The sequence below is a fragment of the Diceros bicornis genome, chromosome 24 (genome assembly GCF_020826845.1).
Source record: "Diceros bicornis minor isolate mBicDic1 chromosome 24, mDicBic1.mat.cur, whole genome shotgun sequence".
NCBI classification, from domain to species: Eukaryota; Metazoa; Chordata; class Mammalia; order Perissodactyla; family Rhinocerotidae; genus Diceros; species Diceros bicornis.
In genome coordinates, this window is record NC_080763.1 from 16244092 (window position 1) to 16262899 (window position 18808).

The 18808-nt window shown below is 43.1% G+C and overlaps 2 protein-coding genes across 5 annotated transcripts in view; one reads left to right on the top strand and one right to left on the bottom strand.

The window, feature by feature from the left end:
* PLEKHH1 (pleckstrin homology, MyTH4 and FERM domain containing H1) overlaps nucleotides 1-5706 on the top strand; it is a 49333-nt gene extending 43627 nt beyond the window's left edge. For all 3 annotated transcript variants that reach the window (XM_058567169.1, XM_058567170.1, XM_058567171.1), the window contains exons 25-29: nucleotides 878-1020; nucleotides 1149-1278; nucleotides 2809-2895; nucleotides 3193-3339; nucleotides 4314-5706. In XM_058567169.1, coding sequence (XP_058423152.1) covers nucleotides 878-1020; nucleotides 1149-1278; nucleotides 2809-2895; nucleotides 3193-3339; nucleotides 4314-4475 — 669 coding nt within the window. In that variant the 3' untranslated portion in view covers nucleotides 4476-5706. The remainder of the gene's footprint in view (nucleotides 1-877; nucleotides 1021-1148; nucleotides 1279-2808; nucleotides 2896-3192; nucleotides 3340-4313) is intronic.
* On the bottom strand, nucleotides 809-13889 carry PIGH (phosphatidylinositol glycan anchor biosynthesis class H). Of its 2 annotated transcripts, none has more exons than XM_058567186.1 (4): nucleotides 13651-13889; nucleotides 9162-9371; nucleotides 8582-8665; nucleotides 809-1548 (listed from the first exon to the last, which is right to left on the bottom strand). In XM_058567186.1, exons 1-4 carry the CDS (start codon nucleotides 13828-13830, stop codon nucleotides 1543-1545), a joined length of 480 nt encoding a protein of 159 aa, XP_058423169.1. In that variant the 5' UTR covers nucleotides 13831-13889; the 3' UTR covers nucleotides 809-1542. The 2 variants fall into 2 exon arrangements, with proteins under 2 accessions (XP_058423169.1, XP_058423168.1); XM_058567185.1 differs by lacking the exon at nucleotides 809-1548 and adding an exon at nucleotides 6512-7176 and having other exon boundaries at nucleotides 13651-13885.
* Nucleotides 13890-18808: the final 4919 nt, after the last annotated feature.

Genomic DNA, 18808 nt, shown 5'->3' on the forward strand with positions numbered 1-18808 from the left:
AAGGTATCTGGGATACCTTCATGGTTCCCATGAGAAAGAGTCTGGATCTACATGCTGAAGAGGAAGGGGAAATGATAATTGTTTTGTTTTATAATTTTATTTATTTATTTTTTTCCCCCCAAAGCCCCAGTAGATAGTTGTATGTCATAGCTGCACGTCCTTCTAGTTGCTGTATGTGGGACACGGCCTCAGCATGGCCAGAAAAGCAGTGCGTCGGTGCGCGCCCTGGATCCGAACCCGGGCTGCCAGCAGCGGAGCATGCGCACTTAACTGCTAAGCCACGGGGCCAGCCCGGAAATGATAATTGTTGATCTTTATAATAATAAACATTTGTTGAATACTGTATAGAGGGCCCTCTGCTAAACATTTTATGTGTATTATCCTAGTTAGTTCTCATTCCCACTCAATAGATGAGGAAATTGAAGCTCAGGGAGGTTAAGTAACTTGATCAGGATTACAAGGCTGGTAGTAGAGCTGGGTTTGAGCTGGGTGTCTGTCTCCACAGCCCCTATTTGGAACACTCTGCATACTCTAGGATCTATAGCATCTTCAGTCCTGTATCTCATATTTTTGGATCAGAAGCCAGAATTTCCAGTTTTCCCTTGTCTCCCACTGATTAACTGTGTCCTTGGATAAGGCACTTAACCTCAGCTGCAAAACGAAAGTTGGTCTAGACAGTCTAATATTCTAGGACCCTAAGGTTGTTTCTCTAGCATCTATAAAACTTGAGATAAAGAGTCTGTTCACAAGAAGTGTTTTTCACATCCATTCACACCACCCCAATAAAGTAATGATTTATTTCCCCTCTCCAACTGCCCCGCCCCACCCCATCCACCTCCAGATTCTTGACTGGTCCCTCCATGTGCTTCTACCACAGGTAGAGTACGGGGACTTGGAGAGGTCCATCCCACCAGGCCCTGGGGGCACACCCCCTGCCAAGGCTCAGCATCACCTCCAGCAAGTCCTAGACAGGTTCTACCCAAGGCGCTACAGACACGAGGCACCCCCTGAACAGCTGAGGTAGGCTGCAGGGTCTTGGGGGAGTTGCTGTTGGGGAGGCACAGGCTGCAGAGTGGGGAGGGCCTCAGAGCTGTGATGAAAACATGTTGGCACTTCACTGGCACCTTCTCTCCATCCGCCCCAACCAGGCACTTGGCAGATCTGCTGACCACAAAGTGGGTGGCTCTGCAAGGCTGCTCCCCTCCTGAGTGCATCCGCATCTACCTGACAGTGGCCCGGAAATGGCCTTTCTTTGGTGCTAAGCTCTTTGCTGCTCAGGTAAGTGCTGGTGGTTTCCAGAGGAAGCAGTGGTTACCACGCCCTAAATTTCTCGTGGAGCTGCTGTTCCCATCTGGTCATGTTTGAGCCAGTCCACTCTGCAGCGCCTGCCTGCACACTACTAACCACCAGGGGTCACTATCTCCACCCATTTCTGCCTTAAGCAGATTTCCATGGTCCAGAGCAGAGTTGTGGTCATTGCTTATGCGCCAGGATTATTTCTGGGTGACCCTCATCTTTCCTTTTTTGACTTCTTTCTCAGTGCTACCCCTGAAAAAAAAGATAGGATCAACTAATTCACACACAAGGATTCAGACTTGATATGATATCCTGCTTACGAATGCTTCCATCTTTAAAAAAGTTTGAAAGATAGAACAATGTATAATCTAAACAAATACATCTCTACTGACTTAGCATGGTCACAGGGGACTCTAACTACACAGGCAACAGTTAATGCGTGAAGGCCAGGTGGCTGATAGTAATTTCAGCTGGAACTTTTCTTCACCCGGTGTCCGGTGTGCATGAACTTTATACATAATCACAGATGGTATCCTGTCCTCGAAGTTGGATCATGATCCTGTTCACTGAAGGTAGAGTAGACAACAGACATTCACGCATTCATTCAACAAAGAATTGTTGAGCTCCTATCGTGTCTTGGGCATTTGTGCTAGTTGTTTGAGGTTATAGGAGGTGAGTAAATCAGACACAGTCCTTGCCTTCATGGAGCATCCCATTTAATGGGGGAGATACACATTAACCAAATAATCATACATAGTTTCTCTCTCTAAATATATATAAATTGTTTTACAAGCTGTCACAAGTGCTATGAAGGAAAAGTACAGGGGTTAAGAAGGCATGTAACAGGGGGACCCAACTGGTCTGGGAGGTTGGGGAAAGCTTCTGGAAAAGATGGCATGTCTGTCCATCTCTCTCCCCAGCCTCTTGGGGAGGAGAGAGGGAAAATGGATTGCCCCGCTGCAGCCCACACTGGGAAAATTAGTCATTCCAGGAATTGTCCACCAACTGGTCACTGTGCTCCCTGGTAGGGCGTTAAGCCCATACGATTGCATTCTTGCTTTCCTATTTCTTTTACAGTTCCTAGAAAACTGGTTGAAGCAAGATGCACTTCAGCTGGGAGAGACCTTGGGTGAAATACTGTCAGCTTCTGTGAGCTGGGAGAAAACAGCCTGTTCTCTACGCCCGTGACAGAGCTGCTAGGGCTGGCCTTTGTTCTGCAGCACAGACCTTCCCAACCAATGTCCTGTGGCAGGATGGGCTATCGGTCCTCCAAGAAAGTGATCCCCTCCCACCTGGAGATAGTTAGTAGGTGGCCAGAGCCCCAAGTCCAGATGTCTCCTGTCTGTTTACTCTAGCATGCTATATAAATACCATCTTTTATGTTTTTCAAGACAAGAAAAAGGTTGGAAATCACTGCCTAGCAGATCCCTGGATGTGCCTTCTTCCTCAGAAAGTTCTTATGGTTCAGAATCTAGCTGTGATATGTCTGACGGGATTTTCCTGTTTCCCCAGCCTGCACAGCTCTCTTCCAAGGAGAATGCTCTGGTGTGGATTGCTGTGAATGAGGATGGTGTCAGCATCCTGGAGCACAACACTATGGTATGGAAGGATGAAGGCTGGCTCCCTGACCCCTCCTACTCCTGAACAGTGTCTTTTCTTCCCTCTGGACTCAAAGGCCTGAACTAAGTGACCATGGTTGCACCCACCCACCCAAGCACAGCTGTCCTCCAGACACAGCTTATAGACATTCATGATGTAGATCTCTAAATTATGACCACTTCCGAGTTCTCCCTTCCTGGTTAAGGTTTCCTGTGCCAGAAGAGACAGGGACTGCTGGTTCCCAGCTCAGGAGGCAGGTGAAAAGTTTCCCCAGAACTAAGTGGCTCTTTCTCACAGCAAGTGCACGTCACTTATCCCTACGCTTCAGTGATGACCTTTGGTGGCTGCCGAGATGACTTCATGCTTGTGATTAGATCCATTCCAGACCAGAGCTCTGGAAAAGGCCACACTGAGAAGTTGATCTTCCGGATGGCTGCTCCCAAGGTGCGTCTGACAGCTGCTAAAACATTTTACTCTGATCTGGTATAATGAGGTGGGCTTGGAGCTTAGAGAGGAAGCTGGAATTATGACAGTACTCTAGAAGGAAGGGCCCTGTCTCCAGTAAAGCTTTTGCGTTGTCTATGTCAGTACTCCAAAGGGTTCAGGTGGACTTGCATCTCACTAGTCACTGTTGAGCGGGTAGATGAGCAGCTGGCTGGGGAGGGAACTCACTCTGGTCCACTGCTCCTGTGTGCTTCACATTACCCTTTTTAGTTCTCTCAAGCCCTAGCCATGCAGGCTCGAGTCGGTGCCCACTCTTCCCCTCCTTGCAGCAAGGCCCTGGGCCAGGGCAGCTTTTTCCTCAGGTGTTCTTACTTTATCCTGGGTTCTGCTGTCGCCAAACTAGTCACAAAGTGGGACAATCTGCACATGCTCCCCCTTCCTTGTGGTCCAAAGACCTCTTCTGCTTTCAAGACTTTGTTCCTTCTCAGTACAGAGAATGCTGACTAGCAAAAATAACAATTACAAAGACTCTGAAACCTAAATTCTGATTTATAGTTCCTGACTCCCTTCTGAGAGTAACTGGAAACCTTGTTTTAACCCTAAAGTTGGAGTTTGCCAAACCTCTTCCTCCTTTTAATACCACCTCTGTGAAAGGAGACAACATCCAGACCCCTTCCTCCGGGGAGGCCCCTCCCTGGCCTGGAGATAGATAACCAGAGTGGAACGTTGCTCTTCCTGCTCTCAGGAGGGCACTGTGTATCTCAGAGGACCTCCAGACCCACAGGCGCCCATTTCACTGCGCCTCTGACCCTCACGGTAATGATCCCCTTTGGACATTTTCTCCTGGGTGGGTATTTTAAGAGAGAAAGAAACTGAAGCCCAGGAAGGTTATGTACCCAATATAACAGCTAATAAGTGAGAAAGTGACGATTCAAGCCAAGGCTAGTTCAATTCCTGTTTCTCTGTCTCCTTAGATTGCAGAGGCTACCTTCATCATGGCCAGCTACATGAACCATTGCTCTGCAACTGTGAACCCCCCGACCAACGCGCCTGCTGCCCGCCAGCCATGGGAACTGGATGGACGACAGTTCTTTGCATCTGTTCCACGAGCTGCCAAGAGGCCAACGTTGCTGTGAATATTTCTCCTACCCCTCCCCCCTACCACCTGTGCCTTCTGTGTCCTGGGGAATGATACTACTGTGATGGGTCTAACAGCCCTCTCCCCAACCCCGCCCCAGTTTGTTCTGTGAAATGTCTTTTTCAGTGTCCATGAAGCCTTTACTCTCTAGGTGCCTTATAGTGTTTCAGGACCCAACTTTTAAAAATCCAGACCCAGTATAAAAACCACTCTCTTTTTCACAAGAATACTGAGCTCTGGATGCTGCCTGATTCCAGACACAAACACCATGGTCCTGTTACTGGTTCCTGAGGGTGTCAGTGCTATAAGTCAGGGCATTCTGCACTGATCCTCTCAGGAAGGCTGTTTTTTATATTGTATATGGTCCTTAAGTGGGGATTTATACTTGAAGTTTTCCCAACATCCCTGAACAGGATAGGACTAAAATTTCCAATTCACCTGAACTCTGACAAAAGCCTAGAACTCACTAAAACTGCACTTCCTTTCCCAGATGGGAAAGGTGTTGGCGGGGCTTGAGAAAAAAGAATAGACTCACTTTTCCCCTTCCCCTACTGTAAACAAGTAGGTGTCTGTAGTTTGTAGTGCCTTCTCTGGGGCAGCAGCTCCTATTATTGCAGGACAAGCTGCTGTCCCTGCCGAGACTGAAGCTACTCTCCCTCACACTTTGCTACAAGCAAGGGCAGGAGACAGGTCCATCCTGACCTCTCCCTGTCTCATTTAATGACTGGACAGGGCTCAGTGAAGGCTGTGCTCACTACTGTAGGACGAGGTGGCTGTCACTTTTTCCCCACTCTTTGAAAGACCAAGCAAATGTGCTCTGCTTTTGCTGCTCTGTGAGGCCACCAAAGATGAGTCAGAAACAGAGGACCCCCTCCAGGCTCGTGGGCCTAGCTCTGCTCTTCAAGACTTCTGGCGAACTTCCGCTGGGAATCAGTTCGAGGGCAGAGGGCACTTATGCGCTATCTGTCCTAGCCTAAGAGCATCAGGCAAAGGAAACGGAAAGTTTCCTTCACCTTTTGTCTTCCTGATGATACCACTACCCCCCATCCCCAACTGAGACCTTCTGTTAAGTCAGAGGAGATGATCTTTGTCTCTACCTTCCCCTAACAGAGAAAAAAAAGACGAAAGAGTTCATTCATACTCTGATCTTCCAACACTGGAGAAACTGAGTTTTATTTCATAGCTCTAAGGCAGTCTTACCATTTGTCAATAAAGTGCTGAAAACTGTATGTTTATGGTTTAGCAGTAGCATCCAAGAACCAAGCCTTTAACTCCAACAAAGTGTCTGTTGTTGCACACTGTGAAAACTGCAAGGCTGGAACTAGTTTATCTGAACACCTCAGCAGCTGTAAGCTTCCCCTCTCACCCTTTAAACTGATAAGCATGATGAAAAAAGAAGCACAACAGAGTGTCTGCCTCTTTTAAATGAACCTGACTTTGCAAGGCTGGCAGTTTTACAGCTGTCTCCGATTTCTGTTCCTGCCTCCTCCCAGGATTTGGGATCTGAGACATTTCTACCTCGAACAAGTCACGTGTCCCACAGGTTCCTGAATAATCCCTCTGGGGCTGGTGTAAAAGGCAGAAATTACAGCTCTGGTTTTGTAGTATCTTGAGTGTCCCTAAGGCCAATGAGGATATTATCTACTTGGGAGTTTAAAAAAGAAAAGGATCCCAAAGAAAAAGTAAGCGAGAATGGAGCTGTGTTCATACTGAATTTGGGGGTCAAGCTCTTTCACTCACCCTCTCTCCTTCCCAACCCTTCAGGAATCCTCCTTCAGTTGATTAATTTGATACAGAAGAAACTGCCTTATAAACAAAGCCTTCTATAGTTTGTGTGTTGATCCTTGTTTAACATGCCTGGAAACCAAAGTCAAATTTCTGTCTGGCCTTTTGTCTCATCCCTCTTGGGAAAAGCAGTTTTTGAAACCATAGACAACGCTGAGTAACAGAAGGGTATTAATGTGCTTGACACCCATGACTGAAATGCCATGTTCATGTCTGTCAATAAAAAGCAGCTGTCTGTGAAGCAGGCAATTATCGTGTATGTCTTGGAAGATCTGTTTATTAAGAGAGTTGTCATAAGTTAACCCTGCACAGAACACAGGAACTGGGTGGACAGAGACTAGTCTTTTGTAGGACATTTCTTCCTGCTAAACAGTACCTGAACGACTTTTTTCCCCCCTAACTTTTATACAGGGATACTAGGCACTTGGAAATGATCTTTCTCAAGAGATCTAATGTCAGTTTCCCATTGTCTTGTTCCACAAATTTCAACAAAAAGTAAACTTGAATGTGCTTAGGAATTTTACAAAGTGCTTTGTCAACAGTACTTTTGACATATACCTTTCTTAAGGTCTCTCGTCAGTTGGTAAAGTAGGCAAAACCTTACAAGGGGAACACTAAAATACAAATAAATACTTGGGTCAACATCACATGATGAGTTAGGTTTCCAGTCACCTGCTCTATGGCTCTGAGATCCACTGCATCCATACTGGTTCCTAGGACTGTGTCCACCTGATGGCTTAGAATACAGAAAATAAACCAGCCACTATGGCTGAGGAGTCATCTCCCATGGAAGACAGTACTGGCCTTCTGAATGCTGGGACTCATGGGCTTGTTGAGGTGGCTTTCTGGTGTGCCAGGATCTCCTGGCAGCTCCTGTACACTTCAATCAAGCAGTCCAGCCGGGGCTTCGCACTCTGAATTCCAAAGGGGAGAAATGAAGAGTCGAGATGAATGGAAGAGAGTGCTTAGTGGTGCTGCATCCATGTGCACCCTCAATCTCTCACCCACATCAAAGGGTCTAAAAACGGCACGGGTATGCACTCAGAGAGGCAGTTCAGGCCTCACAGCACCTTGCTAGGAGGAGTCCCAAACTAGGCCCACAGCCTAGCCTGTGAACTGTGCAAAGCAGGCACTCAGAAGACAGTTTTTAATCTGTCTAAATTTCATGATCTCCATCTAAGAGCAATCAAGAGGAATAACAAGGACAAACTCTCTCAGGAAATGTCACAAGCTGTGAAACAGTCCTCAGAGACAAGATGGGCAGTTTAATATGTAAGAAAAGCCACAGAATGGGAAAAATATATGTGGAAAGCATATTTAATAAAAAGTTTGCTACCTAAAATATATAGTTACAAATGCATAATTAATATCTAGATTCTATTTGACTAATAGAGGAGAGGAAGAGTTTAAAACAAGTGGAAATACTGATAGGTAATACAAGGCAATAAGAAAAGTCTCTGTCATTTAAAGAGATACAAATTTAATAACTTTGAAGTCCTTTACCTACATACTAAACTAAAAAATAGCTAAACCCACTGTTAGCCAAGACTGTAGAAAAACAACTACAAATTCCCAGAAGTATGGTAAAGTTGTCCAGTCTCTGGAGCCAAATCTGAAACACTGCAAAAATCTATGAAACAATTCACAAGCTTTAATAAAATAATTGAACTATAAGGCAAAAGAATTTTAGCTTAGCTTCCTTAAATCCTTTGTGAAAAAAAGGGCAGAAAGGCAGAGTTAACTGCATAGGTATACTCTATATACCTATAAAGTAATTCATTATAATCATGTTTGTATAAGCGTTTTTTTGTAAAAGCAAAGCAAAAAATAACCTGGACATGATTTCAAAAACTAGCAGTAGAGTGGCTAAATAAACTGATACTCGACAGGATGATATAATTATTTAAAATAGTAAGTACAGTGGCCTTTGTAGATGCATGAAAATATGCATATTAGATTTAAAAAGCAAGACAAAATAGTGTATAACAGTATGTATAGATCAATAACATCTGTGTAAAATATTGATAGACTGAGTCAAAGTAGATGAATCGTGATTTATGGGTAGAACTTACTATATATTTATTTTTTCTCTAAAATTTGTATAAATTGGTAACATTTCTAGAAGCCTATATTTGCCTCAGAAAGGAACTTCTGAAATAACTAAAATCCTCCCTAAAAATAGCTGTCAGGTATCCTCAAATACTCTTCACAACAAAAGTTTACATTCCTACTGAACATAAGTAGCAGTGGATATACAGATTGGGGGAAAGGTGGAGGATTTCTTGGAAAAGAAACTTAAGAAAAGTGTTCTGTGCTCACCTGGAAGACAGGTACTACTTGAGATATCCCATGTGGTTCCAGTGGATCCTTCAATAAAATGCAGAGGTAGTAAATGACCTTCTGCTGTAAGAAAATAAACCAAACAGCAGAGATCTAAGTGAAACTCATTCTGTTTTCTTTTTCTTCAAGGGATAGCTCAAAACTTTTTCATAAATGGTTATCTCTAAGTAGTAGAACACTTGATAGCTTTTGAAGTGAGGGAGAAGTATATTCTCATTCTTTAAATGAAAAGAGACAAAACAACAGAAACAACAACAACCAGAGATGATTTTGAAGCTGGGTTAGAAAATGAAATTGAAATGCTGACTCCCTATCCATGAAAACCTGCTGCACCTCTTTAAAAATAAAGGGATGTTTCTTTTCCATATAAGTTTCACTTTTATCATTCATAGACATGCCAGCTAAAAAGGAAACACTACAAGTACTAGAACAGAGAGTCCTCAAGGTTAATTCTGTGACATCAAACACTTTAGGTATTAAGACTCAGTTTAGATCCAGGCATACCCCGTGGGCTACCTCCTCCAGAGAGGCCTGTAATACTTACCACTTAAATACTTACCATGTAAATAGCCTCATTAATGACAACATCCTTCACCTTGCCCATTTCAATGAAGGTGGTACTTTCTTTGCCTGAGGCATAGGATGAAGTCATCTGGATGCCAAGGGAATCAATGATTAACAGAGTCTCCTGATCAATCTTCACGAAATGGAGGTAACCAAGCAGGCCTAAGAGGGTGATGAAGATGGCAGCAGAGAGGATCATGCTGTTCTAAAGAAAGAGCCAGACACAGGCGGTAAGATTACTAAATGGTCCTCCGCATATATCTCTGCTGTTTAATAAGTCAACTCCAGGCAATGCAGAAAAACGCCTTTGTTCTGCTATGAGTTGAACAGATGGGAGGAACATGTATGGCGGAAGAGGAAATCACTTTTATTTGGGCTCTGAAGTGCTATGAAAGCATATGATGAAATACATCCAGACAACTAATGGATACGTCTGGGGAGGAGACCCTCCATCAGCAAAACCTCCACCATCACACCACTCTCAGAGATTTTTCTTCCAAAATTGCAACTTAAGGACTCAGACCTTTTCTTCTCACACTCCATCAGCAAAAGTTCAAAATCATAGACTGAACAGTAAAATGCTTAGTACAGTGTAGCAGATAACACTCAACAGCCACTCCTCCTTCCTATTAGAACTTGGAGTGAATCATGATTGGTTCCCACTCCTGCCAATGATTAGTTTCAAAATGGACACATGACTACTCTGGCCAATGAGATGTGAGGGGAGGTCTTCTGGAGGGGCTTCTGGAAAACTAAGTCCATCTTAAAAAGAGATCTAAGGAAGGGAAGGTCCCTTCGGCCAGAGGTTTTGATGCCTGGAACTACTATGGGCTCTGCCAGACCATGTGGAAAGCTAGGCTGAGAACGAGTAGAGTACACCAAGGGTGGAAGAGCAGTAAGATGGAAAGAACCGAAAGCAACTAGTCTCTTACCCCTAGAGTCCCCCACCTCCTGACTTCTTGTTTTGTTAAATAATAAAGATCTTATCATTTAGGGCTCTTTTCATTATTTTGGGTGGTGACTACCTGATGTCTTAAGGCTGACTGACTAGCTGATATGACTGATGTGTTAAAGGCTTAAAAAATGGTATTTATTCCTTTGATTCTAAGACACATTTACAACCTTTTAACATTTCCGAAGCTCAAATGTATTTTTCTATTGATGTATGTTTCTTTCATGTGGCATTTTTTTCTCTTTTTTTCCCAAAAAGCTATTAATTAGAAGGATGGCACAGGAAAAAAATCATTGATGACCTAGAATCAAAAGAGATTCAGTAATTATGACTGTGATTCCTTGAGGGCAAGCAGTGTCTTATTATTCTTTGTTACTGACAAGACACCCTCCTTGACATAACTCTAGTCAAGCTCTTCTAAGCCCCTGGCCTTGGCTTCCATCCTTGTTTGGCCTGCAGTGCCCATCAAGTTGTAGCAAGAATCTTGCTAAATCAATTTAGAGAGAACCCTCACCCTTGGTATCTGATCAGCCTGGCCTGCCTTCAGCAAGAATCCTGTCAAGTCAGTTTAGCCAGAATCCCCCTTTACCTCTGATGTTTCCTTACAGTAATTTTCCATCCACTGACCCCTATCCTGCTCCTTGGCTATGAATTCCAACTTGTCCATGCTGTATTCAGAATTGAGCCCAATTCTATACTGAGGTCTCTTTTTTCCTACTGCAATAGTTTCTGAATAAAATCTGTTTTTACCACTTTACTGACCGGCTCTGGTTTTCTTTGACAGTACCTTTCTACTTTCTTCTGCCTAACACATAGTATTAGATCAGGAGTCTGCAAACTATTTGGGCCTGTGGTTCACCTTGAGCTAAGAATGCTTTTTACAATTTTTAAAGGGTTGTTAAAAAAAAGAAAAAGAAACAGAAAAATATGAGACAGAGACCTGTAAAGTCTAAAATATTTACTATTCGGCCTTTTAAAGAAAAAGGTTGCTGACCTGTGTGCTAGATAATTAGTTGCTGATTAATGAATGGGGGATGGAGAAATCTATGTGCTGCGTCTCTGATGATCCAGAAATATCTACTTTGAGTTACTTAAATGCCTAGTATCTAGTACAGTGTCTTGTACATAGTCTGAAAGCATTATGGAAGAATGGAGAGAAATAAAATTCAGTTCTGGCCCTCAGAGATTTATTAGAGGCAAGATTAATACATATAAAATACTTCTGGAGAATACTATGATACTGACTGAAATGCCTAAGAAAGGATTAAAAGAGAGAGCCAGAAAGACAAAGACTAAAGCACACAGGAACATCCTATGAAGACTTCCAAGGAAGCAGAATTTAATTGGTGCAGAGAAGGTGGTGGTTATTGACAGATATACTAAATTGAGAAAAGGAAGGGGGGAGAACATTCCATATTGGAATAAATAAGGAAAAAACCTGGAATTTTAATAGAACAGTGAATTCAAAAACTGGAGGGAGGGCCGGCCCCATGGCGCAGCGGTTAAGTGCGCGGGCTCAGCTGCTGGCGGCCCGGGCTTGGATCCCGGGCGTGCACCGACGCACCGCTTCTCCGGCCATGCTGAGGCCGCGTCCCACATACAGCAACTAGAAGGACGTGCAACTCCAACATACAACTATCTACTGGTGCTTTGGGGGAAAAAAAGGAGGAGGATTGGCAATAGATGTTAGCTCAGAGCCGGTCTTCCTCAGCAAAAAGAGGAGGATTAGCATGGATGTTAGCTCAGGGCTGATCTTCCTCACAAAAAAAAAAAAACTGGAGGGCAAGAAGAGATGAAGAGCAGTAAATGTCTAGGGGATTTGATTCATATCAGTTTTTTAATATGGTAATCTCTGCCCAAAACTTCATTACTACCTGCATTTTTTATACTTCATTTTTCTGTCTGAAATTCTAACAATTCAATATTCATCTGGGTTGAAGTTAAGCCACATGTTTTAATGAATTCCTTCATCAGATTTCTTCTCACTCCTAGCTGAGATTCATTACTCTGACAAACAGTTTTGAATAGGGGGAAAGATAAGAATTTTGGTACACAGAGCCCTTAAGAAGTGTTGCAGTGGAGTTTAAAGGAAGATGAGGTTACTGAGTCCTAGGCACTTGATGGGGGTAAGTGGGATATACCACGATGAGAGAGATGAGTACAAAAGGGAGGTGGATTAATAACAAACTTCTCCTAATTAAAAATTTTGTCTAAGCAAGTCCTCCCCAAGGAGGAGACATCATAATATGGTAGAAAAGAAAGGGTTTCAGAGTTAGACAGCCCTGGGTTTGAAGCCCAGGTATGCTACTAGCTTTGTAACTTCGGAGAAGTTCATTCTTTCTGAGCCTTGGTTTTCTTCTAAGGTTGAAATGGGGCATTCAGTAAAGCAGCTGGCATGTAGTGGGCATTTAATAAATATCTGTTCCCTCCTCCTCACATGAGCCAGAACAAGTTAGTATTAAAATTCAACTATATTATAAATTAAATCTTTTTTGTGGGAGGGGGAAGGACTGTCCTGGCAACTTAGCCATTTCAACTGACTTATGAACAAACTTTTAGATACAATTTGGTACAAATTAGGGCAGTCTTAATTCTGCATACATCTATGCTAAATTACCACGCTCTGAAAATATGCTCTGATGGCAAAAAAGCTAACGGATGCAGTAATGGAAACAATATGCAAATATCCTGCTGCATTTAGCTCTGGTCAGATCACTCCTAGAATAATATATTCAATTCAGGGTACCACACATGAAACTAAACTCATTCCGAAAAGGGCAATTAGGATCATTCTTTTTATTTGAGGGCTGTCACAAAGCTCCTGCATGTGACCCTCACAATACTGTGAAGGTGGCATGGCAGATATTAATTCCACTTTAGAGATGTGAAAACTGACGCTCAGAAAATAGGAATGAGTCTGAAAATTGAGCACAGAAACCACCCATCTCAGAAATTTCATAATTCTTTAGAAAGTACTTAAAGTTGGCGAAGGGGTTTGTGAAGGGAGGGTAAGCTGCCTTGAAAAACAAAGATTACGAAGAAGTATAAAAGCTGCTATCAAGCTCTTAAATACCTTGTGTGTATGTGTGACACACACACACATTCTGGAGGCAAAGACAGTTTCTAGAAGACTATATAAGATATTGTTAGCAGTGATACCTCTGAGTGGAAGAGATGGACGAGTACGATCCACTTAACAGTTCTCTGAACTCCTGGAACTGAGTTACTGTGAGCATGGACTATATAGGGCACGTGGAAGTTAGCCTGTCGTGCACAGACTAGATGTACGCGGAGTGGAGCCACAGAGCAGAGCGGCGACCCCGGAGAAGTGTAAAGTACAGAAGCACAAACTTCGCTCAACGTAATGAAAAGAGCAGCGAATGGCGTCCCGGGGCCAGCGAGTTCCCGCCCTCTGGCCCTACGACTTTAGGAGGGTCCGACGAGAGGTCCGGGCTCGCCACTAAGACCCCAAAGACCCTTCCAAACCCAAGCCCCCGACTCCGACCGCGGGAAGGGGCCGACCGGCCATTACCTCGTAGAGGGTGAAGAGTCCGTAGGCCGCTAGCCACACGGTGCAGGTGACAGCAGTGAGCGAGCGCAACGAGAGCCGAGGGCAGCTGAGGCAGAACTCCCGGCAGGACGGGGAGTAGTAGCGGCGCTGCAGAGCCAGGCGACCGCCGCAGATATCCGAGAAGCTCTGCTCGTCCTCCATGACCCGCTCGCCCCCATACGGTCAGGCCGCGCCGCTCTAGCCCGCCCGCCGCGTCCTCTCGCCGGCTCTGGACTCACTTCCGGAGAACGGGTTTGGCCACGCCCCCTCCCCACGCTCCGCGCAGCCGCAGTGGCACGCCGACAGCCGTGGAAGGGTATTCGGGGTTCTGTTTTCGCGCCTGGGCTCGCCCAGGATTCTATGATTGTCTGCTCTAGAGGTTCGTAGGGGGCCAACAATTCAGCGGTCAGGTTAAAACTGCTATTAACGTGATTTTGCTCGACAAACTGGTTTCTGTTTCTAAGGCAGAGTGCGCCCCAGGAAGACAGTCCACAGGTATTCATTCGTTCCACGTACTCATTCACTCATTCCTGCGCCAGGTAGTTTTAGGTGCTGAGGATTCAGAGGTGAACAATATTGACAAGGTTCCTGCTTTCGAGTAGTTTCCTTCCTAGTAAGAGAAATATGGAAATAATTTCAGAGAGTTCTGTTGGCAATAATATGACCGGCGGGGGTGGCTTGGGGACTTTCGATAGGGCAGTCGGGAAAGTCTCTATGAGGAAAGACACTGGAGTACAGGGATGAGGAGCCAGACTGGTCCGGGGGAGCTCTGGAGGAGAAATTTGCTAGGAAGGAGGACCAGGAAAGGCAAAGCCCCCGAGGCTGGGACAAGGTTGGCTTATTGGAGGAATCAAAAGGTCAGAGAGGCTGACGCATGGGGAATGCAGTTGTAAGCTGGGGAGGCAGGTAGGGGTCAGATCCAGGAGGGTCTTGTAGGGGCCTGGTAAGGAGTTTGGATTCCATTGCCTGGGATTTCTCTTTCCCAAACCACGCGTGGAGCACTGAGTAGGCAGACAAGTCCTGGCTGGGAGTTTAGCAAAAGTGGAAGATGCAAACGGCATGGATAATAAAATTACTAAAATGAGTAATAGCAGCCTGTGAGTTCCCTTTTTTTTTTACTTCGGATGTGACCTGAGAGTGGTTGTGTGGCTTGTTAAAAGAGTTATGGTGCTTCAGCCCTGAGGCGGCATCATGTATTGAAGAATTGATCCGTTTGTGTATGAAGATAAATGTCATAACGGTCTCACCAGCTTTAAATCTCGCTGATGAAAGTCAGGTTTAATTTCTCCATTTTCACCCAGAATTTTGTTCCCCTCTTTTTTTCTAAAAGATTTTCTTCAAATATTGCTTTGTTTTCCCAATTTTATTTCTGTACCTTGAAACTTACCAAGCAATACACCCCTCTCATTTTTGTAAATATCATGTGATGGTTTTTGTAATTATAAAACTGATGTTTGCTCATTGTGGAAAATTTGAAAAATACAGAAAAGAAGAAAAATTTAAACCACCCATATTTCCACGAGAGATAAGCACTATCGATGTTTTGGGGAAACCTCTAGTCCTGGAGTTCTTAACCTGGGCTCCATGGATAAAATCAAAATTTCATCTTTCGTTTCATTAACTTCTAATTGAAATTCAGCATTTCTTTTGCTTATGAATGTAGCAACAAACCAATTAGTAATACTTGTGATTTTTGTCACCAATAGAAATCACAGATATTTTCATTTCATAATAATTGTTAGTTATATCAAAGTGTCATTTCCACTCATCATTACTTCAAAATTGCAGTAACTATTAGACCCACTACTAGGGTCTTGTTATTTAATGTGTCGATGGAGACACATATAACTATAACATTTTTAAAATATTTTGATAACTATATTTTAATTCAGTTTTCTTTGTACTCCTATGTATTTGTTCATTTTGAAACATTATTGTGATAAGGAATCCCTTAGGTTTACCAGACTTACGGAGGGTCTGTGGCACAAAAAAGTTCAAGAACCTGTGCAGGCTCAGAAGTTTCACAACTGTAGAGTCATAGATAGAAAAAAAGACACCTAAATATACTTACTTTTTTAAATAATTTGGGATAGTGTGGTAATGTAATTCCAAAATCTTTATAACTGCTTTGCTCTGTCAGATCACAGCGTCATCTTAACTCTGTTATGCAGTTTGGCACCTCAGTAGAAATGGAAACCTATGTATTTGCCATTTACCTAGATGCCAACTGGGAAATCAAGTGACAAGCTCTCTTGACCATGACTGTGTAAAAACAGCAAGGAGTGATTCTTTTAGCTCTCAATGTTGGATTCCAAAGTATTCCCCAGACTCACAAGTTCAGTGGAATATGTCAACAACGAAGTGCAGCTAATGAAAAGAACTTAGACTTAGCAGTTGGCAAGTTTCTCCAAGGAGGTTTGATATCTTTTTGCAGGGTCACTGAAGGAGTCTCACAACTAATTCTCTAGTGAATTCAGTTGTGGAGAAGCAGAGAAAGGAAGCATGAGAAACATGTGTACGCTTGTATTTGTCAAAGTAGGCTAACTGCTATTTAAAAACAAACACCTCACAATTTCAGTGGCTTAACACAAATTTTTATTTATTGTCTGTATGCTGTTCCACTTGGGTGCTCCTGGTCAAATGACTCATAATTTTTTGCCAAGTGGTGATTCAGAGACCCAGTCTCCTTCTATCTAGTGGCTACCCTTCCTTGGGGCCTCCTATGTTCCTCTCCATTGGATCCTTTACATCTGGCCAACAGATGAGGGGCAAGAATGGAGGATCATGCATGGGATGGTTTTATGGCAGAGCCTTCCACCCACATTCCACTGGGCCAGAACCCATTAACATGGCTATACCTAACTTCAGAGGAGGCTGGGAAACACGGTCTGTCAGTATGCCTAGTGGGGAAAGAGAAACGATTTGGTGAATAACTAGCCAGTCTTTGCTGCGCTTTCCAGAGTTCTGGCTACAAGAACCAGGGAATATATTTGAGTGCATGGAGCATTGTGATGGCAGTACACAGGCAGTACACAGTAATCTGACTTACTTTTGATAAGATGGGTAGTTATTTCTACAGTTGAAGTTATTCTTAGAACCTGAATGTCTATCAGTATGAATAGTAAGAAAAAATCTAATGAAAGAATTCAGTTAACTTTTTACTTTTATGGCCCCTGCTGGGTTCTTAAAACTCTTCTTTAGAAACTTCTTTTAGTATTTGCTTACACTTGTGGATTGAGTACTTGTTCTAAGAATACTGTCTTATACTGTAATTTTTATTCTATATACTTTTTTATGATGCAGCATTCATGAGTGCTGCTATTGTGTTAACTGAGAGTGAGTCTCGTCTTCAGGGCCACTTAACCCATGGGGAGAAAAAGTAAAGGCCCATATAAGTAAAAAATTCCAACTAAATAGGGTTTTAAAAAGATAGATATAACACCTTTCATCTTGTTTAGAATTCCATTTTGATTTATCCATATAGTGTTTATGAGTGTATCTCTGTGTAGCTTTTTTAGTGGTTGCTCTAGGTATTATATTATATATACACGACTTTATTAGAAAAAAGTCTTCCTCCTGTGTTTCTCCTTTAGTCTCACACTACTACCACACTACCAACAACCAGCTGGGTGTCCTACAATTTAACTCAATTCTGACACTATCTACCTGGAGATAGTGTCAGATCCCACAGTTTAAGGGCTCAGTCCAACAAGACTTCCCCCACAAATTCAGATGCCAATTGCCTTTGGATGCCAATTGCAAGTAGTAGGTCCCCAGGTTCCCCACGACATCTGTCTGATATGGCTACAAGTTGGAGGTTCCCATGCCCTTGGATTTGATTGTTTGCTAGAAGAGCTCACAAAACTCAGGGAAACACATTTTCCAGTTTATTATATGGTAAAGGATATGATAAAAGATACAGATGAAGAGATACATAAGGTGAGGTATGGGAGGGTCCTGAATGCAGGAGTTTCTGTCCCCATGGAGTTGGCGTTCGTCACCCTGCCAGTATGTGGATGTGGATCCTACCCCATTTATAATTGCCTTAATATTTCCTCTACATTCATTGAGAACCACATCAGACTGTGGCATAATTTTCACTTCAGCCATCAAACATAATTTAGAAAACTCAAGAGGAGAGAGGAAGTCTATTGTGTTTACTCATATTTTTGCTCTTTCGATTTTTTCTTCCTTTTTTTTTTTTAAAGATTTTATTTATTTATTTTTTTCTCCCCCAAAGCCCCAGTAGATAGTTGTATGTCATAGCTGCACATCCTTCCAGTTGCTGTATGTGGGACATGGCCTCAGCATGGCCGAAGAAGCGGTGCGTCGGTGCGCGCCCGGGATCCAAACCCGGGCCGCCAGCAGCGGAGCCCACGCACTTAACCGCTAAGCCACGGGGCTGGCCCATTTTCTTCCTTCTTGATGTTCCAAAATTCCTTCTCTTATTTCCTTTCTGCTCAGAGAACTTCCTTTACCCATTCTTTTAAGGTAGGTCTGTTGGTGACAAATTCTCTTAGTTTTCCTTCGAGAATGTCTTGATTTCCCCTTCATTCCTGGAGGATATTTTTATTGGATATAGAATTCTGGGTTGACACTTTTCTTTCAGCACCTGGAAAATATTGTGCCACTTCTTTCTGGCCTCCGTGGTTTCTGATGGGATATCTCTGTCATTTGAATAATTTTACCCCTATAGGTAAGGTGTTGTTTCTCCATCACTGCTTTCAAGAGTTTTTTCTTTGTCTTTAGTTTTCAGAAGTTTGTCTATGATATATCTTGGCATGAATTTCTTTGGAATTATCCCGTTTGGAGTTTGCTCAGCTTCTTGAATTTGTAAGTTTAGATCTTGCCAAATTTAGGAAATTTTCAGCCATAATTTCTTCTTTTTTTTTTTTTTTTTCAGCCTCACTCTCTTTCTCTTCTCCTTCTGGGACTCAAGTGACACTATTGTTAGGCTTTTTTTGTTATAGCCCTATAGGTCCCTGAAGCTCTGTTCATTTTTTTTTTTTTCAGTCTATTTTCTTTCTCTTGGTCAGATTGGGTAATTTCTATTGTTCTATCTTCAAGTTCGCTGATTCTTTCCTGTGTCTTCTCCATTCTTTTGATGAGCCCATACATTGAGGTTTTTTATTTTAGTTAT